We start from the raw sequence: 27,583 nt of genomic DNA on the forward strand, positions 1-27,583 counted from the left end.
TAGTATTTACAGCCTTGATGGCAGTAATGGGAATCCTTGTACCACTTCACAAAACTTGAGAAATTAAAACAAACACTGCCTCTTAATATCATTTAGTGCATTGTTTCAACGATTGTTGCACCATTTCTGCCAGCAGTGGTCCAATAAAATCGGTATTTTGTTTTTTTTGGGAGCTGTAAAAGCCTCATCTTCAGTGTTTGGTCGGGATGAGTTTAGGATTGAATAGGAAAGTTGATCTGAAACTGACGATCATTTTTATTCCCTCAGCATGATTTGTGCCTGGGTGGTCTTGTTACTTAAAGGAAAATGATGTTGCCATTTGTGCAGATCTATTTCATCCACTGCTACTTAGAATCTAGTATGGGTAACACGGTACAGTGGTTCAATCAGAACTCTTATACTAATTCTATCATTACATTGCATACACACCACCACTAATTCATGGTACATCAAAGCTACATAAAGATGACAGAATAACAACATGGAAAACGGGAAATTGCGCTTAACGCTCCTCAATCTCCTCTAGTTACTCTGTACCACCTTGTTGTACCTCTCTTAAGTTTCATAGTTCGACATCCATCAAAAACCTTCAGATCATTCTATTGCGAAAAGCACAGGTGACCAGATCAACACCTTCCAGACTATCGAGATATGGGTGAGTGTATTCCGTCCATGCCATCAGCTCCTCTTAAGAAGAAACCTTTGCTGTAGGCTGGCGTTTACACATTTGAACTGCTTGGATGAGTTTCAATGCCCCCTTGGAAGTGAGTTTGAAGGCGGGGGGGCATTTAATTGGCAGGAGGGTGCCAAGTGGGGATTACAGTACCTGAGACAAAACTCCCATGGCCTTGCTTCATACACCCCCCCCCCCCCCTCCCCCTCTATTTGGATCCCTCATTGATCCATGCCTTCCCCTACTGAGGTGATGTTGAGCTCTTGCCGGCTCTCCAGCTGGCAGGCAAGGCTCCCATCACCTAAATTAAACCCCTCCCATTGTACTCCAATCTCGTAAACAGCCCAGGTCATTGGGGAATACAGGTGGAGTGAACTCTCATTCCCACATTTGATACCAAATGGAGCAATTGAGATGGATGGCAGATATGCATTTAAAGAGAAATTAGATAAGCACATGAGAGAAAGGAACAGAAGGAGCTGTTGATGAGCCGAGGATTGGAGGCCGCTAGTGTAGAATACTAATCAGTTGGGCCGAATGGCCTGTTTCTGTAAATTCTGTGTAAAATATCAATAAAAGAGTCCTTAATGAAAAAATAAAGTATCATAAAGTGTTAAGACCAGAAATACTCGCCATTTGATCCTTTTAGATTCCTGAACTTGACACAAGGTAATTTAGCCTGTTCATTCCCCCAGCTTCAGGCATCTCCTCACCCCCCCCCCCCCCCCCCCCCCCCCCCCGCCCCCATTGCAATCTTTCTTGTATATTTTACGGGTATGACGATTTTTAAAGTTCTTACTAGTTTTCTTGCCTTCTTCTGGCTGCCCCCTGTACCACCTTCCCTCTCCATCTATCCTGAAATGAAAACTCACCATGTGGTATGTAACCAGATCATCTCAAGAGCTCATTCTGCCAGATTCTTTATGCACTGCAGGCTTCTGGCTTTTCAAACCGAGGTTAGTTTGAGCAAATCATTGCTGCCTGATTTACCGACCCATCTCTGATGCTCTTTTCAACCTTGGTGGCCTTCTGCACTATGGGCCTCAGTTACCTCACCGAGAAAATTGGAATGCACAGGAATTCTTATTGAGCATAGAGTGTGCCTATTCAGACACTTGGAAGCAGTGGGAAGAGTCCAAGGGAAATAGGGGGAGGAGGATGTAGTCACTGGTGTGGGTTCATTTTTTCATCATGTCATAATAGAAATGCAGTTCCTATCAGTAAAGCAGAGCGTTATTTAAGGTTGACAACCTTGGGCTGTGATTAAATTGGTACTGGGAAACCAGCGAGGGAAATGATAAAGTGACCCTCAAAATGAAGTCTCCCCATATTGGGGCTTCGATGTAATGAAATGATCTGAGAGACTTAAGAAAAGCATTGGGGGACCCGGGTTCGAATCCCGGCTCTGGGTCACTGTCCGTGTGGAGTTTGCACATTCTCCCCGTGTCTGCGTGGGTTTCACCCCCACAACCCAAAGATGTGCAGGCTAGGTGGATTGGCCACGCTAAATTGCCCCTTAATTGGAAAAGAAAAATAATTGGGTACTCTCAATTTTTAAAAAAAAAATGTTTTTAAAGAGAAGCATTGGGGTGACAAGGGGTGGGAGGGTGGTGTAAACAGTGACATTTAGGGGCAGTTAACAGGGGATCTCGTTGGTGAGATAAGTTTGAGGATTTTTGAAGGAGGGAAAGCTGTAACAAGGTGAGGAGTTGAGGAAGAGAATTCCAGAATGTGGGGGAGTGATGGCTGAAGGCTCATCTTTTTTTAATAAGGAGGAAGCTGTGCGGTAATGAAATAGGAAGTAAGTTGCATTTTTGCCTTTATTTAATGTGTTTTTGAAGGAGGTAAATAAAATTAACATGAGCGCACAAGCCTAATAGGGCAGTACTTTGGAAAGTCGCTATAAACTTTGAACTTCGAAAGTTTTTAATGGCAATTACCATTCTGTTGATTGCTGCCTTGGGGCCCACTCGTTCCTTGCTTATTGCCAGGTAATTTACTGTGAAAGGAATCAGAAATGAACACAGCAAATTAGAAAGGTCATTAACCAAGATGTGGCAAACCTGAAAATGCTAATGAAATGAAAATGAATGAAATGAAAATCGCTTATTGTCACAAGTAGGCTTCAAATGAAGTTACTGTGAAAAGCCCCTAGTCGCCACATTCCGGCGCCTGTTCGGGGAGGCTAGTACGGGAATGAGTGAGTGTCAGTGATAATCTGGCAGATCGTGAGGCACAGAAGAGAAATGAAGTTAAGCTTCAAAACATTGTGGAATGGAGCCAATAATATAGGTTCAGCTCAGTGTGGAACTGAAGCTAGAAAAGAGGGTCCCATCTTTTCTCAGGGGATGGTAAACCTAGCTTTGGGTTCGGAGGCTAAGACCTGTGCACAGTTCAGAGGTGTCCTGAGGGATGAGGGGCTTCATTCTGCGACCCCCCCGCCGGGTCGGAGAATGGCCGTTGGCCGCCGTGAATCCCGCCCCCGCCGAAGTCTCCGGTACCGGAGATTGGGCGGGGGCGGGAATCGGGCCGCGCCGGTTGGCGGGACACCCCGCTCAATTCTCCGGCCCGGATGGGCCGAAGTCCCGCCCAGAAATTGCCCCGCCGGCGTAAATCAAAGCTGGTATTTACCGGCGGGACCAGGCGGCGTGGGCGGGCTCCGGGGTCCTGGGGGGGGCGCGGGGCGATCTGGCCCCGGGGGGTGCCCCCACGGTGGCCTGGCCCGCGATCGGGGCTCACCGATCCGTGGGCGGGCCTGTGCCATGGGGGCACTCTTTCCCTTCCGCCTCCGCCACGGCCTCCATCATGGCGGAGGCGGAAGAGACTCTCCCCACTGCGCATGCGCGGGAAACTGTCGGCGGCCGCTGACGCTCCCGCGCATGCGCCGCATTTCCGGGCCGGCTGGCGGGGCACCAAACGCCATTTCCGCCAACTGGCGGGGCGGAAATCCCTCCGGAGCCGGCCTAGCCCCTCAATGTTGGGGCTCGGCCCCCAAAGATGCGGAGCATTCCGCACCTTTGGGCCGGCGCGATGCCCGTCTGATTGGCGCCATTTTTGGCGGCAGTCGGCGGACATCGCGCCGTTGGGGGAGAATTTCGCCCGAGGTGTTAAACCCAAGCCTCATTTGGCTGTCTTGAGGAAATGCTGCAATTATTGGAAGTTCCATTCTTTGGCTGGGACTTCAAATCAGTGCCTTGAATGCTTATCATTCGAACCCATCTCCCCATTGAGTCTGTCTACACCTCCCGCTGCCTGTCGAAAGGGGGCAGCATAATCAAAGACCCCTCCCACCCGGGTTATTCTCTCTTCCAACCTCTTCCATCGGGCAGAAGATATAAAATTCTGCGAACACGCACTAACCGATTGAAAAACAGTTTCTTCCCCGCCGTTACCAGACTCCCGAATGACACTCTATGGACTGAACTGATCTCTCCACACACCTTCTCTACTGAGTAGCACTACACTCCGTATGCTTCACCCTATGTCTGTGTCTATGTATTTACATTGTGTATTTATCACATTTCATATCATTTTTCATGTATGGAAAGATCTGTCTGGACTGTACGCAGAACAATACTTTTCACCATACCTCGGTACACGTGACAATAAATCTCAATCTATTGCAGTGGTTTAAAGTGGGTACTATTGGCCCCCGACGTTACGATGTGAGGAGGAACGGGGTCCTTTCTGGACTTCCTTGCCAGTATTCGGTCAAAAATGGGTTGACTGACTATTTGTGGGATCTTGCTCTGCGCAAATTGTCTATTGCATTCACTACACTTCAAAGTGATTTATTGACCGGAATTCTCCATTTGGGAGACTGAGGGCTCAATTTAACACAAATTAATAGAGTCCCATTTTGGGTGTGTCTAGCGGGGTGTTTCTCAGCGCCTGTAGGCACGGGATTCTGTTGTTTCTTTTTGGCCTCAGCAAGGAATGCCCCACCGAGGCCGACTTATCTCACTTCCTTCACTGACGTGCAGAGGTGAGCTCGACAGTGCAGGAAGGCATTTCTAAATGCTGCCCAATCTCTCGACCCCTCCTTGGACTCCCCACTGTGGCCTCCAGACACCCCCAAAACCCCAATAGATCTCTTGGGGAGTCCCCCCCCCCATCCCCTAGCTCTTAAGGGCACCCTCTGGCCCGATCCCTGACATGTGCAACCTGGTACCCAGGCACCTTAGTACTGCCAGCCTGGCACCGTCTAATGGCCTGGGAGACGTCCCCCTCCTTCCCCCAGGTGCTGTTGCGCCTGGTTAACATCTGTGCAGACTAGTGCTTGATGACACCATGGCAAGATCTCCCAGTCATGGGTATTCGTTCCTGGACCTCAGGAGAATCAGAAGCCAACATATTTTATTGAGCCTAATAGAGGCCTCTTGCGAGATTTAACAGCCTCATTGCATTACTGAGTCAGGCATGATGAGGCCGCACGATCACGCTCTTTTAGTGTTTCCGTTAGGACTAAGTAGTGTGCGATTCACACTTCCGAAGGAGCGCCATTCGCTAAGCATGTCAGGACCTGAAATTTGGCCAGCACTCTGCCGGTGCGAATTGAGAGCACTTCCCGGACCATTGTAACCGCTGAGGCCGAATTTAGCACTAAAGAGCCTCACATCTGGAGCTGTTTTTAAGTACTCCACTTAACTGCACACTTACTGCAGCTACGAAAATGGCTCACAGAAGACCTGCCTCCTCTGTTCGGGAGTCCAAGGTGGACACACAACTCCATGCCAGTGAGGAGAAGAGGGACATTCTGTTTCCCATGGTGGGCCGTAGACTCAAGCCTGTCCTCCTGAACAGCACCTGGGAGGTGGTGGCAGAGGCAGTCAGCCTGACAGCCTCACTCGGAGGAGACAGCTAGTGAACCTGAGGGGTCATTGATGAGGCCTATGCCCTGAGAGGGGCAGAGAATCACGTTGCAGGTGTCCTCGGGTTGGGGTGAGCTCTGCTGATCCCCTGTTTCACCTGCAGTGGGCAGTGCTTCTGAGGAATGCCAGTACCTGGTGGGCCCCTGATTGCACTTGACCATGTCCATTGATGAAACAGGTGGAGTATTGAGTGCCCATAGGGGCGGTCTGAATGGGCTCCCAGATGACCAGAGACAAGTCAACGAGTTGTAATTAAAATAGGGATTTTGGTCTGATTTTCCTTCCTCTATTCTAGGGGCAGGAAGCCTGATGGAAATCAACACCGACTGAGAATTGAATCAGGGCCTTTCTATTCTTTGTGGTTTAGTGTAACGCCTTTCCCACTAGGCCATTAAAGGAGTTTAATCTCTGACAGCTCGGGGCAAAATGAACAAATCAATTGTGGTCTTGTCATACCTGGGCCGTTGACACTAGAGGAGCTGTAATATTTACATGGCTCACCGGCAGTCTCTGTGTTACCAAACTCTTAGTACATTTTTGAAATGTAAAGCATTGTGTGGATAGTTTTATATAGTATAGCATATTGCCAACCGAGCCAAGAGATTTGCCCACCCGAGCCAAGAGATTTGCCCACCCGAGCCAAGAGATTTGCCCACCCGAGCCAAGAGATTTGCCCACCCGGGCCACTATTCCTGCAGATCACTCCCTCCCTACCGCTATCATGGAAATATTGTTACCACAAAAGCTGCAGTGGTTCAAAGAGAAGGCCCGTCACCATCGACTCGGGGCACCTTAGGATTGGCAACAACTACGATATTACCAGAACTGTCCACATCCTGACATCATGGACTGCTTTATCAGAGTGTATGGGTGAGTGAGCATCATTTCACAATACATTTTAGGAATGACCTAACTAAAAGTGCTATCTGATTCCCAAAGGACTTCATTCTCATCAGAGATTACCAGCATATCGTTGGACAGCACGGTGGCGCAGTGGTTAAAACTGCTGCCTCATGGCACCAAGGACCCATATTCGATCCCGGCCCTGGGTGACTGTCTGTCTGGAGTTTGCACATTTCCCTGTGTCTGCGCGGTTCTCACCCCCACAACCCAAAGATGTGCAGTGTAGGTAGATTGGCCACGCTAAATTGCCCCTTAATTGGAAACAAATGTTTTTTAAAAGTGATTAACGGTATATCATGAGAAGGAATTTTGGTAGATATTGGCCCTTTCACAGTTCAGTCACTGTTGTTTAATACTGTGGCTTTTTGGACACCGAAGATGCCACAGACGGTGTAAGAATTTTTTTTTATTTTAGAGTACCCAATTCTTTTTTTTCCCAATTAAGTGACACTTTAGTGTACCAATCCAGCAACCCTGCACATCGTTGTGTTATGGGGGTGAGACCCACGGGGATAACGTGCAAACTCCACACGAAGCTAACCACTGCACCACCGTGCCGCCCAGCAGTCAGTGTAAGATGAAGAACCCATTTGTTGGTTTTTACTGGTGTTGGTTCATTTTTGGGCAGGAAATTAGGGGAATTCCATGTCCTTATTTGAATCTTTTCATGGAAGCTTACCCCCACCCTAATGGGCAGATGGTTGAACATCTGAACAGAACATGGCTGGTGAAATACTAGGTACTGCACTGGAGTGCCAGCATCAATTACATACTCATATTCCAGAATGAGACTTGAATCTAAAGCTCTCTGACTCTGAGGCAAGAAATGACCAACTAAGTCAAGTGGACAAGAAACGTAGAGTGGAGTCAGTGAGCCACACAAGTGGGTTGTGCACAAGAGAGGAGTGCTATCTTATAATATCACAGTTTGAAGGAAAATTCAGAACACAGATCAGGAGACTTAAAAAAAGGCCGTGCTTCTCTCATATACACCTACATTGTTCAATGTATGGATATCCATATCTAATGTGCATACCAATGCTTCGATGTTTTGAGATTTTTACAGTGTTGCACATCATGGGCGAAATTCTCCCCCAACGGCGCGATGTCCGCCGACTGGCACCAAAAACGGCGCCAAACAGATGGGCATCGCGCCGGCCCAAAGGTGCGGAATGCTCCGCATCTTTGGGCACCGAGCCCCAACATTGAGGAGCTAGGCCGACGCCGGAGGGATTTCCGCCCCGCCAGCTGGCGGAAATGGCGTTTGGTGCCCCGCCAGCTGGCTCGGAAATGCGGTGCATGCGCGGGAGCGTCAGCGGCCGCTGACAGTTTCTCGCGCATGCGCAGTGGGGAGAGTCTCTTCCGCCTCCGCCATGGTGGAGGCCGTGACGGAGGCGGAAGGGAAAGAGTGCCCCCACAGCACAACCCGCCCGCGGATCGGTGGGCCCCGATCGCGGGCCAGGACACCGTGGGGGCACCCCCCGGGGTCAGATCGCCCCGCGCCCCCCCCAGGACCCCGGAGCCCGCCCACGCCGCCTGGTCCCGCCGGTAAATACCAGCTTTGATTTACGCCAGCGGGACAGGCAATTTCTGGGCGGGACTTCGGCCCATCCGGGCCGGAGAATTGAGCGGGGGGTCCCGCCAACCGGCGCGGCCCGATTCCCGCCCCCGCCCAATCTCCGGTACCGGAGACTTCGGCGGGGGCGGGATTCACGTCGGCCAACGGCCATTCTCCGACCTGTACACTGATTGGTGTCCTTCAGTCCTCTCTCTCTCGGGGAGATATCTGTACACTGACTGGTGTCTCTCAGTCCCATCTCTCTCAGGGAGATATCTGTACACTGACTGGTGTCTCTCAGGCTCCTCTCTCTCTCATGGAGATATCTGTACACTGACTGGTGTCTCTCAGTCCTCTCTCTCAGTGAGATATCTGTACACTGACTGGTGTCTCTCAGTCCTCTCTCTCTCAGGGAGATATCTGTACACTGACTGGTGTCTCTCAGTCCTCTCTCTCAGTGAGATATCTGTACACTGACTGGTGTCTCTCAGTCCTCTCTCTCTCAGGGAGATATCTGTACACTGACTGGTGTCTCTCAGTCCCCTCTCTCTCAGGGAGATATCTGTACACTGACTGGTGTCTCCCAGTCCCCTCTCTCTCTCAGGGAGATAGCTGAGTGACCATGAAACGGTCAGATTACTATTTTAAAAAGCTCCAACTAGTTCACAAATGTTCTTTAGGGAAGGAGTCCTGTCAGTCTTATCCGGTTTGGCCTATTTGAGACTCTAGGTTCGACATCAACACTTGAAGGCTTTTCTGCCAACTTTGGATTGATAATAACTGCTGATCCTTCTAATGACACCCACTTAGAATCTCAGAATGAACATATTCAAAAGTTTGAACATCGTACATGTTACATTTTTTAAAGTATATTTAAAATATTATTCAAATATTCGAAAAAATAAATCAAGGAACACAAGTTGTGGACTTAATATCCCTCAAACTGTGCTGATTTGAAATTGAAAATCGCTTATTGTCACAAGTAGGCTTCAAATGAAGTCACTGTGAAAAGCCCCTAGTCGCCACATTCCGGCGCCTGTTCGGGGAGGCTGGTACAGCTATTGAACCCCCACTGCTGGCCTTGTTCAGCTTTACAAGCCAGCTGTTTAGCCCACTGTGCTAAACCAGCCCCTTGTGTATGTGTAGTCCGGAATCCATGATACTAAATACTTGGAAAAGTAAGGATATGGGAGGGATATATAGGCTATAGGTCCCATTTTTCCATTGGGGGCATGCCCCATATACAGAGTGGCCTGCCATACTTAATGTAAAGTATTAACCAGTGTTTAGAATTCCCTCATGCAAAATTAAAACAGCAGATGTTTGAAGTACATATCAATCTTAGCAGAATCCATGGAGAGAGAAACAGAGTTTATGTTTCATGTCGATAACCTTTCATCGGGTTAGAGATCACGGGCGGGATTCTCCACCGTTTTCCAGCACGGCGCCCGCCGGCAGTGGATTCTCCATTCCCGTAGCCAACCAATGGGGTTTGCCATTGTGGCCACCCCACGCCTATGGGAAACCTGCAAGCATGTGTGCGCTGCCGGCGAAGCGGAGGATCCCGCCGACGGAGAATCCCGCAGCACAGGCCTGAAGCGTTAACTAAGTTTCTTTCCCCAAAGATGCTGCCAGATCTGTGGAGTATTTCCAACCTTGTCTGTTTTTATATCAGATTTACAGCATCTGCTGTTTATTGCTTTTATTTAGAAGTTTAGTGTTTGAATCCAACTCTTTGGCTGGCATCTATTGTTGGAATCCCAGCTTTCTGATCTGGGCTGAACAGAATCTGACTGGGATCAGGGGTGAGGGAAGAGTTGGGAGGTTGGGTGGAATCCCTTCCTGAATTCAGTTCACTTCACGCTGACAGGATCTGCAAAGCTAATGGGTGTTGGCTCGTTTTCTTCAGGAAAGTATACTTGAGATTGGTGGGGAGTAGGGGTTGGTTGATGATGGTGGGCTGCCAGGATTCAAGAGGGAAGCACAAACGATCCAGAATTAGTATATAGAAAACGATTTTGAGCATTATAATATGCTTCGTGCATGATCGGTTGTAAATTCTCTGCCATACTCCGCTGCCACAGAGGAGAACGAGATGTGTTTTGCACTTGGCATAGGCACATTGGTGAGTCTGTTTGAGCGGTAGTCAGCAAAATGTACAGCCCGAGGGAAAATAACCAGTTTTACAATCACATAATCAGCACTTTGTGTTGTACACTCTGTGCTTGATACAATGTGCTTTTGTGACTTTTCGATATAACGGTTGTCTGCTTTGCATCTTGGCGTGCATAATAAAACTGTTTTGACAAGAAGCAATACTGAGCCCATAATGCTGATTGTGGTGGAAAGCAGCCAGTTTGTGGGCTATTATGTCCAAATTGCAATTTGCCCACATAGCTTCCAAATGGTTAATGTCCTCCCTCAGATTATATATTTCCCCCACTACAAATTCTTTGCGTAAATCATCTAGAGAGTGTGGAATGGCGATATCTTCCTCATTTGAATTTAACAAAATTGTGGCGCAGCTCCCAAAAGACGTTTCAGCTAGTTACTTCAGATGGGAGTTCAGTTCCCAACATCTGGCACATATTTACCAGGAAATCTAAGTGGGGAAAGATCCATTACATAGTAGATGCATCAAGTATTAAAGTAATACAGTCTACATCTGTAAACCGATATGTTTTATTATTCATGGGGTACTTGTGGATTAACCAACCCATCTGGCATGCTACAATTATTCTAACACCCTGCTAACCATCTAATCGAATGCAGTTACTGTTTCACGTGAGAACCTTCTTGTCGGTCAGACTTGACCAGACATTGTGATGGAAGAATAGCAGGATTGGCAGTCGCCACATGTAGGGGTCCGGTGGCAGCTCTCTCGCTTGAGTCAGAAGTTGTATGTTCAAACCCTACTCCATAATCAAAGTAGCACTGAGGGAGTGTCGCACATTTGGTGGTACTGCTTTTCAGTCGAGACACTGAACCAAAACCCCCTCTGCCCTCTTGTGGATGATACAAGAGCACTGAAGTTCTTCCTGAGCAGCATTTATCCCCTTAAGCGACACCTTAAAAAAAGATGATCTGGTCATAACCTCCGTGTTTGTTGTGGGTTCGTGCTGTGCGCAGTTTGACTGTCAAGATCCCTAAATTACCACAGTAACTATTTAAAAGGCGCTTTATTCCCTCTAAATCTCTGTGGAACATCCTGAGGTAGTGAAAGATGCAATATGAATGTAAGGTTGTTTTCTTATTGCTGTATTCAGCACCGTGGTGTACAATTCGGCAACAAATCATAGCACTGTTCATGTGAGCAGAGCCAGGACACAGATTGTGTTTAAAGGGACAGCATCAAGGTTCCCTCATGTGCTGGTAGAGACGTGCCAGGCTGCTAGTGGTCCGCAGCAATGAATACCTGCAAGACCCCAGGATAGATCCACATTCAAGTTCACTGACCTTAATCAGTGAAAATCAGTCACAGACCCCAATTTTGATGGCCGCCTATTGCCCCTGGCCACTGGGCGAAGATAGGATCAGTACTGTCTGGGATGCTTTCCACTCCAACAAGAGCACTTACATTTATGTAGTAACTTTCAAGTGTCGAAAGGCGGAAAGGTGCTTTACAGGAGCCTTATTGGGTAAAATTTGACACAGCTGAAGAATGAGATATTTGGACTGGTGGTCACATCTTGAATGATGAGTGAAAAGGTGAGGGGGTGAATTCCAGAGCTTGGGGTCAAGGCAGCCTCAGGCACTTCTGTTAATAGTGAAGGAAGTGTGTGGTGGAAGTGAAGGAATTGTAAGGGGCCAGAATTGTAAGAGAGCAGAATTTGTGGAGGGTTGGAGCAAGTAAAGTCACCGTAATCTCAGATGACCATAGGCTGCTTTCCCCTTTTAGGGGGAGATCTGACTGGTTCCCAGGGGGGGAGGTCAATTACTAGGGGGCATAGGTTTACGGTGCGAGGGGCAAGGTTTAGAGGAGATGTGCGAGGCAAGTTTTTTTTACACAGAGGGTAATGGGTGCCTGGAGCTCTCTGCCGGTGGAGGTGGTGGAAGCAGGGGCGATAGTGACATTTAAGGGGCATCTAGACAAATATAGGAATAGGATGGTAATAGAGGGATACAGATCCTGGAAGTGTAGAAGATTTTAGTTTCGATGGGCAGCATGGTCGGTGCAGTCTTGGAGGGCCGAAGGGCCTGTTCGTGTGCTGTACTTTTCTTCTTTTTGTTCTTTCGTGGTGATTTAACCTGAGGATCATCGCGCAGAATCGCCGAGCAGAAACTTATAGCCAAGTTCCGCACACATGAGTATGGCCAACCGGGACCTTGGATTCATGTCGCATTACATTCACACCCATCATCTGGCCTGGGCTTGCGAAAGCCTACCAACTGTCCTGGCTTGAGACAATTCACACCTCTTTAACCTGTGATTATCCCTCTCTCCAGTTGCTCCGTCTGGACCTGTAAAGACTTAATTACCTGCAAAAACTCGGATTCATAGCATCGTCTTGCATCATTGACTTTGTCTATATATATGTTTCAGGAGCTCACCTCTTCATTCCCCATGAGGAATGAGTTGTGCTTGAAAGCTAGTGATTTGAAACAAACCTTGTTGGACTTTAACCTGGTGTTGTAAGACTTCTTGCTAACCTCAGATCTAGGGCAAGGTACAGGAATTGAACCTGCGCTGTTGGCCTTGCTCTGCATGAAAAACTAGCTGTCCAGCCAACTGAGCTAAACCCCTCGCCTCAGGGTTGTAAGGCTGAAGAAGGTTACAGAGGGGTGAAAACATGGAGGCCTAATGTTAAGTAGCCAGCCTATACTGGCTCCAGATTAAACCCTGTAGAATGGCCTTTTGATGAAGGAATAGAAGTCTGTAGATGCCTGTGGAAGTCTGATCCAATATCTTTAAAAAGGAGAGAAACAAAGCTGCAAAAGCATTTTGTTGTAGAGAAACCTGACGAGGGTAAACAAGAGGGTGGCCTCGTTCAACGGCAGAGCAGACGTGATGGGCCGAATGACCTACTTTTGCGCCTACGCCTTATAGCATCCAACCTGCTGGTAACCACTTACAATCCCATAATTATAGTATCACTGCCTCTTTAACATTCGGAAGGTGCACTGCCAAATTTTCAGTTTTATTATTGGTCTGCTAATATCCATAATTTGTTCTTGGCTTCATTCGGACCCGATTAGTTTCACGTGGGTACGATTGGAGGCAGCCTCCTGTCAGTTCCCATCTCTGCCTCCTCTGGGAAACTAGACAGTCACTTAAGATTTGGACCCAGTTCAGAACACACTTTGGCTACAATCTCTCTCTTTATGCAGCCCTATTGACGCAATTCATCTATTTCCGCCTTCATTAGGAGATTCTGCCTTTCAGGTCTGGCACAAGGTGACAGCAAAACTCTTGCTGACATACATATTGATAATATTTTTGCTTCCTTTGACTCAGAAATATGGGGCGGGTTTCTCCGTCCCACCAACGCCGTCGGGATTCTCCGTTTCACCGGCTGGTCAATTGATTTCCCACTACGGGGCAGCCCCATGTCATCGAGAAACCCGGGCTGCCAACAAAACGGAGAATCCCTACAGCAGAGAATTCAGCACACGATCCTCCCCCCCCCGCACACTTCTTTTTCGACTTGCAAATCAGAGATTTAGCGAGCAAAACAATAGTTTAGTTTTCTTCTCTTTTATTAAAGTAGAGGAGGTGGACATCGCTGGCTCAGGCCAGTATTTCTCGCCCATCCCCTAGTTGCCCTGCAGAAGGTGGTGGTAAGCTGCCTTCTTGAGCCACTGCAGTCCCTAAGATGAAGGTACACCGACAGTGCTGTTAGAAAGGGAATTCCAGGATTTTGACCCAGCGACAGTGAAGGAACGGCGATATATTTCTATGGAAGGTGAGTGATTTGGAGGAGAACCTCCAGGTGGTGGTGTTCGCTGGGTGTGGTATTTTTAAAGGAGAGGCTTGCAGACCACAAAGGTACAATCAAACAAGAGCTTTATTGGAAAGGTGGTTACTCAACAAGCTGTGAAGAAAGATGCCTGTTTGCCCGCGCAAGCAGCTGGTGACATCATCAATATGTCATGTGATCGGACTCTTAAAATGACCTTGGTGTAATAAAGCCTTTACCTTTCTAACCCTTCTCGGATGTCTGTGCATGGATCGACTATTTTTCTATATATTTTTTCTTTTCTGGATGTCTGCCAGCATGGTTCCGACCTCCTCATGGCCAGTTTTCTTTGTGGTATTTTTAAAGGATAGGCTTGCAGACCACAAAGGTACAAACAAACAAGAGCTTTATTGGAAAGGTGTTTACTCAACAGACTGCAAAGATAGACTACCCATTTGCCTGTGAAAATGTCCAATGACATCATCAATACGTCATATGATCGGGATCTTAAAATAACCTTGTTCCAAGTAGGAATTAACAACAGCAGGAATCTACTGCTCTGTTCCTTCTAAATTGTCCTGATTGCAGGTTTGGAAGGTTCTACCTAAGGAACTTGACGGGTTCCTGCAGTGCATCTTGTAGATGGTACACATGACTGCTGCTGTTCGTCGTGGGTGGAGGGACTTTGTGGAAGGGGTAGTAATCAAGTGGGCTGCTTCATCCTGAGTGCATCTTGAGTGTTGTTGGAACTACATTGATCCAGGCAACTGGAGAGTATTCCATTACACTCCTGACTTGTGCCTTTTAGATGATGGACAGGCTTGCCGGGGGGGTCAGGAGGTGAGTTGCTCGCCGCATGATTCCTAGCCTTTGACCTGCTCTGGTAACCACAATATAATTATCATAGAATTTACAGTGCAGAAGGAGGCCATTTGGCCCATCGAGTCTGCACCGGCTCTTGGAAAGAGCACCCTACTCAAGCCCACACCTCCACCCTATCCCCATAGCCCAGTAACCCCACACAACACTAAGGGCAATTTAGCATGGCCAATCCACCTAACCTGCACATCTTTGGACTGTGGGAGGAAACCGGAGCATCCGGAGGAAACCCACGCACACACTGGGAGAATGTGCAGACTCCACACAGACACTCACCCAAGCCGGGAATCGAACCTGGGACCATGGAGCTGTGAAGCAATTGTGCTATCCACAGTGCTACTGTGCTAGTCTAGTTCAGTTTCTGGCCAATGGTAACCCCCTGGATGTTGATGGTGCGGGATTCAGAGATGGTAATGCTACTGAATGTCAATGTTCGATGGTTAGATCCTCTCTTGTTGGAGATGGGCATTGCCTGGCATTTCTGTGGTGCAAATTCTACTTACAACTTGTCAGCCCAAGTTTGGATATTATCCAAGACTTGCTGCATTTGGACATGGACTGCTTCGGTACCTGAGGAGTCATGAATGGTGCTGAACATTGTGCAGTCTACAGCAAACATCCCCACTTCTGACCCTCTGTTGGAAGGAAGGTCATTGATGCAGCAGCTGAAGATGGTTGGGCCTAGGATACTACCCTGAGGAACTCCTGCAGTGATTTCCTGGGTCAGAGATGATTGACCTCCAATCACCACAACCATCTTCCTTTGTGTCATGTTTTCCCCCTGATTGATTCCTATTGTCTCCAGTTTTCCTAGGGCTCCTTGATTCCATACTTAGTCAAATGCTGCCTTGATGTCAAAGGCAGTCACTCGCACTGCATTTCTTCTGTCCATGTTTGAACTAAGGCTGTAATGAGGTTAAGAGCTGAGTGACCCTGGCGAAACCCAAATAGTGCATCCGTGAGCAGGTTATTGGCCCTCCCAGACCACCGATAGAAATATCAGAACTAAATCCTTTTGTTGGGGGGTTCATTTTCAAATTATATTCTCTAATCTTCTCACTACACGGCCCTTCGCTTTCCATCTTAAAAACTCTTTAGGAGCAAGGTTTTGATTCAGACTTATCCGCGGAAAACTGAAATTCTATTCTCTCTCATGTGCGTTCCTCATCTGTATGTGCAAAACATGGGTTACTACAATTTAAAATCTTACATCGTTACCCTTCATCCAAAGTTAAGATTTCTCCAAATTCTGATCCATCCTATGGTAAATGCCATACTGCCCCAGCCCTTCTCATTCATATGTACTGGTTGTGTACTAAATTGGCTTTGTTTTAGACAAAACGGTTGACATCACTCATATTTTTGGTAGTAACATTGATCCTTCTCTTACCGCATTCTTTGGAGAGGAACCAAATGGCCTCCCTCTTACAAAAATTCAGACTGACTGACGCACTCGCCTTTTCAACAGTATTGGCTAGATACGATGGGCGGGATTCTCTGAGCCCGGGGCCGGGCCGGAGAATCCCCGCGACCGGCGCAAATCGCGCCACGCTGCCCCCATGTCGGCACACGATTCTCCGCAGAGCTGAATGGGCCGATTGGCCGTCGTGACAACGCCGAGTCCCGCCGGTGCCGTCCACACCTGCTCTCAGCCGGCGGGACCTCGGCGTGGAAGGGTCAGGGGGCGGCCTGTGGGGTCTGACCCCAGGGGGGGCTCCAATGTGGCCTGGCCCGCAATCGGGGCCTACCGATTGGCGGGCCGGCCTCTCTGGCTGGGGGCCTCCTTTCCTACACGCCGACCCCTGTAGTCCTGCGCCATGTTGCGTCGGGGCCAGCACGTTGAAGGAAGTCACTGCACATGCGTGCGTTGGCGCCTGCGCATGTGCATGTTGGCGCCGGTGCCACTGCGCATGCACGGATTCCGCGGCACCCAGTTCGTGCTGGGATCAGCAGTTGGAGCGGCGTGAACCGCTCCAGTGCCGTGTTGGCCCCCTGTAGGGTCGTCGGGTCGGCCCGTTCACGACAATGGTGTTTACGACGCCGTGGACATTTTGCCGTGGGATTAGAGAATCCCGTCCCCTATTCTATTAATTTGGAAGCAGTCTGTCCCACCCTCTTTTACTAACTGGATACGTGATTTTGTACAGAATCTCAAACTTGAGAAAATAAAGCAGATTATCAGAGGCTCCACTAATGGATTTTATGCAGCTTGATAACTGTTCCTAGATTATTTTGAGGAACTACAGCTCTCTACTTTCATATAGCCTACCCTAATTAGGTTGTGTATATTACATCATGTGAAACTAAACCTGCCCTGTGCTTGTTGATTTTCTTATTGTTTGGTTTTTTTTTTGGTGGCTAGTAAGGGTTTTTTCCTTTTTTGATCTTTCCACTTCCTCCTACTTCTCTTCCTTTCCCTTTCTTTTTCTTTCTCTTCCAAGTGCTGAGTTGTAAGCTATTTTTTTGTATTGTTATTCATTATGATTGTTACCTTCCAGCTCACATGTTTAAAGACATCCCAAAGATTCGGAAAATTCACAGTGTGCAGCGCCGCTGCAGCCATCTTGCCTGATCCCAAAGTGGGCTTGTGGGATTTGTTGTCCAGTCCAATTTTACAAGAATGTAGTCTGTTTGATCCTGCATAAATGCTTTGAAGTAATCTCTCAACAGGAATGTCATCATGTATGTGGTTTTCATCTTGAGATTTGAGGTTGCTTCTCCTTGGTCCACAAGGAGTGCTGCAAAAGACGCTTACCTTCGTGAGCTGTCAGCTCCTGCCTCACTTTCACTTCTGGGTTCTCTGAACCCTGGGCTGCCAAGGGACAACTGTTCAATTTAAAGTTGAATGGGTGAGCCGGATTTAAATATTATAATGAGGTGCCCCACCTCTCAACACTTAGACACTGACATACCCTGCAACTTGCTACCATAAAAGCAGTCGCGGGTAGATTGGGTCATCTGTTACATTTTTAAACTCTCTCCTGTCTGTACAGGGTTAAAATGATCCCCCCTAAGGAAAGCACGGTGGCACAATGGTGAATATTTCTGCCTCACGACGTGGAGGTCCCAGGTTCGATCCCGGCTCTGGGTCACTGCCGTGTGGAGTTTACACATTCTCCCCGTGGGTTTCGCCCCCACAACCCAAAGATGTGCAGGCCAGGTGGATTGGCCACGCTAAATTGCCCCTTAATTTGAAAAGAAGAATTAGGTACTCTAAAAAATTTTTTTAAAAATTATCCCCCCCCCCAATTGTTTCATCACATTAGTTTTGAATTTATTTCCTCTTTCCATCGTGGGCTTTATTCTCTAGTTCTACTGTTTTGGGTAAGGTGAATGAACGTGTCATTGTTTATGGAAGTGTGACTATCGCCTCTGTTCCTGGTGAGGGTGAGGTAATGAAGTGTTCTTTTTGCAGGTCAATGGGAAGGATTTGTCAAAGGCCACACATGAAGAGGCAGTGGAAGCTTTCCGAAATGCCAAGGACCCAATTGTTGTGCAAGTTCTGCGGCGAACCCCCGTCACAAAGAATCATGGCAGTTCCCAGGAGGTTCCGCTTGTGGATGCTGGAACGCAGACAGAAATTACTTTTGAGCACATCATGGCTCTTTCCAAGTTGAGGTCGTCTTCACCTCCAGTACCTGATATCTGCCCCTATTTGTTATCAGACAGGTATAGCGCAGCGCCTCTCTCCCATTTGGTGCAATCACTACAGTTGTTTAGAAAATGATTTAAAAAACGTTCACCAACAATATGTTTGTTCTCATGTGACCTTATATTTTACTTATAAATTATGTTTACTGCATTGACGGAGAAAATTCATCCCGTGCTAGATCGTCTACTGGAGCATTCCACTTGAATTCCATCTTCTTGCCCTTCCCACTATTCTTTCATCTTTTTCCCTTTAAAATCCCATTAAATCGTTAGTCTCTGCCTCAGTAGCCTCTTGTTGGAAAGCATTACATGCTCCCTGTTGGTGCTCTAATCAGCCTCAGCCTATCTCCCTTTATTAATGGTCCATCAGCAGCGATGAGTCTTTTGCTAGTTAGATTCTCAAGACCCATCATAATTTTGAAAGCTCTGTTGGATTCACCCTTAACCTTCTCTTTTCCAATGCCCCAATTGGTCACTTATTTCTTCATCCTTCCAGATCTCGAGCCTCTTCAAAGAAAAAAAGGAGTGGGCGGGGATTGTCATCACTGGGGGGGCTCCATAGAGATCTGGCCGCCATCTTTAAAGGGGGCCCCGATCAAAACTTAAAATGAACAGCCCATGCCATGAAGGTATTCCACCCCCGCTTCCCCCCCCCCACTCACACTATGGACAATCATCGCCTCCCCCCACAACAGTATTATCGCCAGCGTCACCCCTGTTCCTCAGTGCCCATGCCTGCAGCTTACCCCCCATCTCACTGCCTGCACTCCGTCACACATTAATGGAAGCCCTCCCGTGGAGCTCCCACAGGGGTGGGCCCCTGACACTGTCTCCTGGCACAGGTTGGCACCTGCCAGTGCCAATGGGTACTGTGGGAAGTACCAGGGCACTGCTGAGCATGTCCTTCACCCCCAGGGGCTATACTTGCATTTGGACCTCCAAAAGGGATCCCCTCAACTGAATCTCATTTTTTAAAAGCTGTTGTAAACAAGGAATTCATATTTAGTGAGGAGAGCTCCTTAATAATATTAACATTTATTATAATTCATTTAAATGACGTTACTGCACTTCATAACCTCACCAGCGAAGGGCGGGGATAATCTGGAAATCCTCTGGATATTCCTCCTGCATTGCCTTTCTCTCTGTTGGCAAATGTGAGCTGAAAATCTCCCCCGCCCTCTTATTGCTCATTCTGAGCTGCTATTGCAGATACATTGTACTCTTTCACTGGCACTAGTACAGCAGAATGGCCAGACATGTACACAGTGCTCCCAACTTGAGCCTGAATTACCTTTGGATACAACTTGAACTTCAGCTCCTTGCCTTCAATCTACTTACTCCTGTGTGCAAAAGTAGAAAATTCAGTCATCTCTTTATGACTATTATTTATTTAATATTGTCTACACCCCGACTCTTTCCTTCAACTCAGCTGAGTACTTTGAAATTCAGGGGATATTATTTTCCCCCGCCCCCCAAACCTCCAAATCTGAATTTCTCTTCATCGATCATTCCTCTTAACTGTTTGCCCCCACCTCTTACTTGACTCCCTCTTCTTGCAATCTTTTGTGCTCTTCCTCGCAGTTTTTCCATGCCCCTAATTTCATACCATTAACTTCAAACTTGTTCCTCTTCTGCCGATTCCATATCCTTCATTATATCAATAGGAAATAAAGAAGTTCACGTGCAGATCTCTGGGGAATATCACCATCTACATCCCACTGATCTGGAAAAAAAAGACTATTTACTCTCACTGTGCCTTCATTTTCATTTGTGAAACCTTATATTCACTATATATTATATTTATATATATTTCTGTATGTCTATGTACTGAATTGGACACTGTTCAACGGTGTGCGGTAGCACAGTGGGTAGTACTGCTGCCTCTCAGCGCCAGGGACCTTGGTCTGAGTCAGGGTCATTCACTCTCCGAGTGAAGACTAGTCATTGAGCTGTTTAACCGGCGCCCACTTGAGGTGCCTCATGAAACAGCCATTAAGAGTTGTTCTGTCCACCCAGTTCTTACCCCAGTGTCCCAATGTTAATGTGGGTGGGGAAGGAATGGGATCACATGGGGAAAAACTGGCAGGTTGGGGAAGCCGAACCCCTGCTGATCTTCAATTAAATAACATGCTATAACCTCCCGCCTAGCGACCAGCCTGCTTCACAGACTTTGGTCAAAGAGCATCAGGCTGAAATGGAGCAACGTGTTCAGAATGAGGAGAGGAGGTGTGGGTGATGGGGGGGGGGGGGGGGGGGAAGGATGGGGGGGGGAAGGGGGGGGGAACACACCAAAAGTATGAGCTTTCATTTTTTTTTCTGGAGGTTTCCCACCTGGCAGGTACGGTAACACTGTTGTTAGCACTGTTGATTCACCACTCCAGGGTCCCAGGTTCGATTTCCGGCTTGGATGAGTGTCTGTGCGGAGTCTGCACATTCTCCCCGTGTCTGCGTGGGTTTCCTCTGGGTGCTCCGGTTTCCTCCCACAGTCTAAAGACGTGCAGGTTAGGTGGATTGGCCATGCAAAATTACCCTTGGTGTCCAGGAAGGTTAGGTATGTTACTGTGTTGTGGAGGTGTAGGTTTCGGTAGGGTGTTCTTTCTAAGGGCCGGTGCAGACTTGATAGGCCGAATGGCCTCCTTCTGCACTATATGATTGTATTGTATCATTGATTGTATGTAGGTAGCAGGAAGCAATACTGGGGAAGGGGGGGGGGGGGCGGGTTCAGGTACGAGATTGCTGCGGAGCAGTGCTGTAAAGGCACTTGACTTATGGACCCAGCATTTCTCACAATCCTTTTACCTACTGGCTTTCCATGGCCCAGGAAAGCCAACCAGCATGAGTTCAGAATGAGAAAGACAAGGCCTCCTTTGAAAACTGTTACTGTCTGTTTTCCTGTGAGCTGATTAGTATCCCTCCCTCCCACCTCACCCTCATCCGCATCTGTGAATAAGGGCTTGCATGGTTCGCAGGTGACTTTGGCATGTTTTTTCAATTTCAAGTTGTCCATCTCAAAATGACCTGATTTGGGGGGGGGGGGGGCAGGGTGTCAGAATGACCATATTTTAATTGTTTCTCTTTTTCACAGATGCTGTCTGACCTGTTGAGTATTTCCAAGATTTTCAGTTTATATTTCCAGCATCCGCGGTATTTTGATCTGAAAAGATGTTTTATCCGTTGCTATGTTAGGGGGCGTGTGGTCTGTGTAGGAAGTCAAATAAGACAGGGGGGTGAGGCGGGGGTGGGTGGAGGAGGACAAATGACAAGCGGCATGATATGTCTTCACTTTAATACATCAAAATAAATCTGTTTTGGAATCAAAGTGCTAACTCCTCCGAGGTGAATGGAGTGTGTGGGTTTGTGAGATTGGCACTTTCTAATGGAGGTATTGTACAATCAAATTGGGGAACGATAAGGAAAACACCTGGAGTACAGTACTGAGAGGAAGTAGACCTTATTGGGCGGCATGGTGGCCCAGTGGTTAGCACTGCTGCCTCACAGCACCAGGGACCCAGATTCGATTCCGACCTTGGGTGACTGTGGAGTTTGCACATTCTTCCCGTGGTCTGTGTGGATTTTCTCCGGGTGCTCCGGTTTCCTCCCACAGTCCAAAGATATGCAGATTAGGTGGATTGGCCATGATAAATTGCCCCTAAGTGTCCAAAGTTTAAGTGGGGCTATGGGACCATAGAAAGCATTCTTTCTGGTTGCATCACAGCTTGCTATGGATCCTGCTCTGCTCAAGACCGCAGGAAACTACAAAAGGTTGTGAATGTAGACCAATCCATCACGCAAACCAACCACCCAACATTGACTCTGTCTACAATTCCCGCTGCCTCGGAAAGGCAGCCAGCATAATTAAGGACCCCACGCATCCCGGACATACTCTCTTCCAACTTCTTCCGTCAGGAAAAAGATACAAAAGTTTAAGGCCACGTACCAACCAACTCAAGAACAGCTTTTTCCCTACTGCCATCAGACTTTTGAATGGACCTACCTCGTATTAAGTTGATCTTTTCTCTACACCCTAGCTATGACTGTAACATTACATTCTGCAGTCTCTCCTTCCTTCCTATGTACGGTATGCATTGGCTGTATAGCATGCAAGAAACAATACTTTTCACTGTATACTAATACATGGGACAATAATGAATCAAATCAAAAAAATTCAAAAAGGTTATAGGGCGGGGCGATTGGGCCTGGGTAGGGTGCTCTTTTGGAGGGTCTGTGCAGACTTGATAGGCTGAATGGCTTCCTGCACTGTCAGGATTCTCTGAAAAGCAATTCAGCACCCAACCTCTTCTGGGACTATTGTGGCATCAAACTGAGGGCATTGAGACTGCTTTGTATGTGGCACTGCATCTTCTTGTTGACCATTTCTTTCTTTCATTTTTCCATTTCACTGGATTTGTATTGAATGTACTGGAGGCTCTATTGACTGCTGAGCTGTAAGCATAGATGGCTCAGCCATCCATGCACTTAAAACTATTTCACCAGTGCAATTGTTAATTTAAATTGTTCAAAGTCCACAGATGTTTGGGTAGAAATAATCTTTATATCCTGCAAACTGTAAGATATTCATTTAAATGTAAAGCGTTTCTTATTTTTGGGAAGTGAATTTTGTATATAGATTAAAATTCTCAACAGTAGCGCTGCCAAGTGATTTTATAAAAAGAAAGATGCTGACATTTGCTGTACTGGATTGATTAGAAGTCTGACTGATTGAATCCGTTCCTTCTCCACCTGCTTTGCCGAGAGGGTTACTTCGGAAATGGTGGGTCCCCACCTGGCAGGCTGGTTGGATCTCCACACTCCTTGTGTCCTGAAGGTGGCATGGTGTTGCAGTGGCTAGCACTGCTACCTAATGGCGCCGAGGTCCCAGGTTCGATCCCGGCCCTGGGTCACTGCTGTGTGGAGTTTGCACATTCTCCCCGTGTCTGCGTGGGTTTCAACGCCACAACACAACCCAAAGATGTGCAGGTTAGGTGGATTGGCCACACTATATTGTCCCTTAATTGGAAAAAAAATAATTGGAAAAAAATAATTGGGTACTTTAAATTTATAAACTTTTTAAAAAATCCACAATTCTTTCACTGTTTCAGTTTGAGGGTAGAACTGTCACCTCTTGAGTCAGAAGGCCACGGGTTCAAGTCCCAGTACAGAATGCTTGGGAGCTCCCTGGCATCTATTGAATGGTTTCATAGGGGCTTTTACATTCATCTGACGGAATGTTGGTTCCGGGTCTCATCCAAGGGATAGCCCTGCCAATAAAGGTGGTCAAAAAGTAACCATACGCTGAAAACACCAACATTAAAAAAAAAAAGATGATTATTTTGATTTCGACATTTGCTTTACTGTGTTTAAGGGATCTTGTTGGGCCCAAGTTGCCACCTCAGTTTCCCTCCATTAGAAGTGACTTCACTTCAAAAGTTCTCAATGGACTGTGAAGCACTTTTGGACATTTTTGAGGTGTAAAAAGTGCTGTGTGAAAGAAGGTTCCTTTTCCCACAGAGGGGGGCAGGGATACAATTGTAATTATTTTGACACGCCACGCGCTGATGCTGCCACATATAGAAGTTTGATGTTAGCCAACATTCATTCTATTGTCCACCCTTGCTGGCGTATTTTAAAAACTGTCCTTAACAAATAAATGATTTCAGGCTTGGGGGTAAAAGATGTTGGACTGAGACTAATTGGATAGCCCTTTTAAAAAGCCAGCAGAGAGAGTGACAACAGGCTCAATGCCCACCCCACCCACCCCTTCCCTGCCCCTTTTAATATCAATTAACTTCAGGAGGGAGCAGAGCTGTCCATCAGAATCATTATGAACATTGGACCAAGATGGGTTCAACACCTCCATTCCCACTGTGTGCACTCATGGCAATTCTTGTATCTTCCCTCACAGCTGCCACTCTCTCCATCCCATGACCCACGATTACTACGAAGCCAGTGATTACCTTCCCAACTTGGCACACGACGGGGACAGAGCTGATGAGCTGGAATATGAGGTACGGCAGCAAAGCATTTGGCAAGAGAACAAAAAATTGGCAGGATTGTTGACTCCGTCTCAAAGTATTTTTTAATGAAGCTCGAGCATCGTTAGTGGAAGCTCTCGGCAAACTTACTCTCCAAGACAAATTGGTTGCAATTACAAAATAAGGATTCTGTAGGGCTTTAATTATTACAGAATTTGGACCACTTCCGAAACAAAATCAGCCAATATATATAATATATATATCTAAAAGAAAACTGGGAGGCTTAGGCCCAGATTTTTGCCACAATGGAGAGCCTCATAAGTCCCACACCCCACTGTTCCCATTTTCATGGGGGTGCAAATAGGATCAGAACATTTTGCACAATAATGTTTTAAGGAGGCACCCGGCCATTAACTGCCTCCGCTCCAGTGGGATTTTGGTGCCCTTGGCATGTGAAACCCGAAGTGTGCAGATTAGACCTGGCACCAGCAAGTCTGAACTCAGTGAATTTGTTTGGCTAGCCAGAGTGCCCCTTTTGAGATGTAAGGTATGCTTTTGAATCTGGTCCTGGGATACCTTTGGGGGAGGTCATGTGCCCTTTGGAATTGTTTTTGGAATTGTGAAAAATTGTATAAAGTCATTACTGTCAGGTTTATTGGAACTGTTAACAGTCCTGTCAAAATCAACTGACAAAACTGTCAGAAGCACCTGGCGAAGGGACCTGTCAGAAATGTTAAGAGGAGCTGTCAAAAGGACCTGTCAGAAACACCCATTAAAGGGAGCTGCCAAGCTGTAAAGGCATTTAGATATCAAGACCTTTTATATATTTTTTTTAAATGTCTGGAGTGTTAAAACGTGCTTGCTATTTCACTCTTGACATAAATCTGGGAACTTCAAAAAACGGGTTACTGCTCCATGACTGATCTCACAGCCATCCATTGTCACTTGCTATTTCACAGTTTGATAGTGGTTACAGACTTTTTGAAGTTGTGCTTGTTGTTATAATCCCTCATGCACCTTTACAAATCCCTTATGGTCCCTTATGAAATGTTTGCTGTTGTAGGACTTTAATTCGTTGAAGGAAGGTAAAGTTAGATCTTGGGTTTTTCCGAATAAGCTTTTTTTACCCCCAGTAAAGTCTGCAGTAGACACTTAGAACTTTACTTCATTTCATCTCTGCATGGGTTGTGATGTCCCCCCATGATAGACACTGGATGAGTTGGCTGATAGACGGTAGTGGGGGACATAGATTGGCATGAGTTGGCATTAGGTTGGTGTAGGTATAATGAAGGGCTATGATGAATGGATGGAGGGGCATAGGTTGGCATGGATGGCTGGAGGTCCTACCTTGAGGATCCAGCACGATATCCAACATTTAAAAATAAAGAATAAAATATGAATCATCTCTCCCACCAATACACTCCTCACCTCCCCACACATTTGATCCATTCATGACAACTGATGTCACCTCATGACCCGAATCCACCCTCCTGGCCCCTCACCATCATTTGGAAGCCTCGCCAGTTCTTTTGCAATCGCCCAGCCCAACTTCTCCCCACCACCCCGGATCAAAAAGGATTTCTCCCGGATCTGCACACTTAACGTGGAAATGAAACCCGCTAGTGCAAAACCCACCAGTTTTAGTTCTTCCAATTGTCATGCTGATCTTCAAGAATAGCAACATACAGTTTGGTAAGCATGCCTGCGACAAGTGTTTGCTGGGGAACATTTTAAGACATGTTGCGATCTCAGAGGAAGTTATGCGATTGTACATTAAAGCGGACTTTAACATAAGCTAGTTGTGGCATTAGTTCCGAATAATGAAAAAACGGACTATTATAGGAGAACTGAATGTCGCTCTGCTTTCTATTCAATCGCCAGTAATCGCCAGTAATCACACTATCACAGTCATTAATTTAATGTCAGCTGTGATTTTGCAGCCTGAGGCAAAATCTCCTGACTAGAATAAAGAGTGTTTGACATGAGAGTTAAATAGAAAAGTGCCCTTTTCAGGCAAAGCCTCTTCAAATAATGGTGAATAAAACATTATACAGGAGTTAATTCCACAACTAAAAAAGGCCTTAAACTGACAAAAAAGGGAAATGATTGTGTTCTTATGAAAGGTGAGATTTATTTTTGTCATTTTGCTGTGTGACAACTTTGAAATTGTATTTTTTTAAATAAAGAAAGACATATCTACAGCCCTTTTATAGTGCTTCACATTTTATTAATGCTGGCAATTTTGAATTCAGCGATACACAAAGGGAAGAAAATGCCACATTAATATGATATGAATGTTCCAGAAATAATGGACGATTGTCAGCAAGCAAATTTGTTTGCCAAAAACACTCGCCAGATAGGTTACATTCTGTTGCCAACTGTTAATTCATCTCGTCTTCTGCCCTCCAACTCAAAAGATGTTGAGTGTGCAAAGAAGACATTCCCGACAGGCAAAAAGGTGAGCAAGATAAATAGCTGTGCAGATTTGGAAAATGGAAAAACCAACCATGGCACTCCTGCACGCTTTGTGTGAGTGTGGTTGCAGATGACTGCTCCAGGAATGTAATATCTGTGTTGAACATTTTGCAGGAACGATGACAGAGTGCAGTGTAATAAATTAAAAGACCATTTTTTTCTTTGCGTGATCCACCTGGGCGTTCATATTTCAGCTGAGTGACTGAATGAAGGGACAGAACAGTGTCACAGTTATGAGGTTTAGAAGATTATGTTTTGGGGCTGTGTCTTTAATTTTAACGTTAAATATAGAGGATCATGCAGCCTGAATTCTGCCTGATCGTAAGCCTGGGTGGTTTGATTGTTAGAGATCAAAGAAAGGCTGAGATTGTTTTGCCAGGAAAATGCAAGGTAAAATGCTTGGAGGCAAAGGCTGGAGCCTGTGTGTTTACAGTAAAGACTGTGCATCTCCAAAGACCTGGGAAAATGTTGAGAATATTGCGTTGTAAACAGTTGTACTTTAACCTGTCCATTTAGTTTCACGATGAAAGAGATTTAGGATCTCAAGGATGGATAATTAGCATTTTTACATGGGTGCAAGGCCCATGTGATTCACATTCCCATGGGGAAGGATGCAGAGAAAGCCATGGTAAAGATTAGACGACATGCTTTATGAGAAAATCACTGAATATCACGGAGTTTGGAGTGTGTCTGGACCTGGGAGA

The 27,583-nt window shown here is 46.7% G+C and overlaps 1 protein-coding gene across 2 annotated transcripts in view; it reads left to right on the forward strand.

Annotated features, from left to right (window-relative positions):
* The window catches only part of LOC140396153 (PDZ domain-containing RING finger protein 4-like), a 623,004-nt gene that overhangs the window by 539,528 nt on the left and 55,893 nt on the right, over nucleotides 1-27,583 (forward strand). For both annotated transcript variants that reach the window (XM_072484373.1, XM_072484374.1), the window contains 2 exons: nucleotides 18,197-18,450; nucleotides 24,335-24,437. In XM_072484373.1, coding sequence (XP_072340474.1) covers nucleotides 18,197-18,450; nucleotides 24,335-24,437 — 357 coding nt within the window. The remainder of the gene's footprint in view (nucleotides 1-18,196; nucleotides 18,451-24,334; nucleotides 24,438-27,583) is intronic.

Source organism: Scyliorhinus torazame, chromosome 19 (assembly GCF_047496885.1).
Source record: "Scyliorhinus torazame isolate Kashiwa2021f chromosome 19, sScyTor2.1, whole genome shotgun sequence".
In the NCBI taxonomy this organism is placed as follows: domain Eukaryota; kingdom Metazoa; phylum Chordata; class Chondrichthyes; order Carcharhiniformes; family Scyliorhinidae; genus Scyliorhinus; species Scyliorhinus torazame.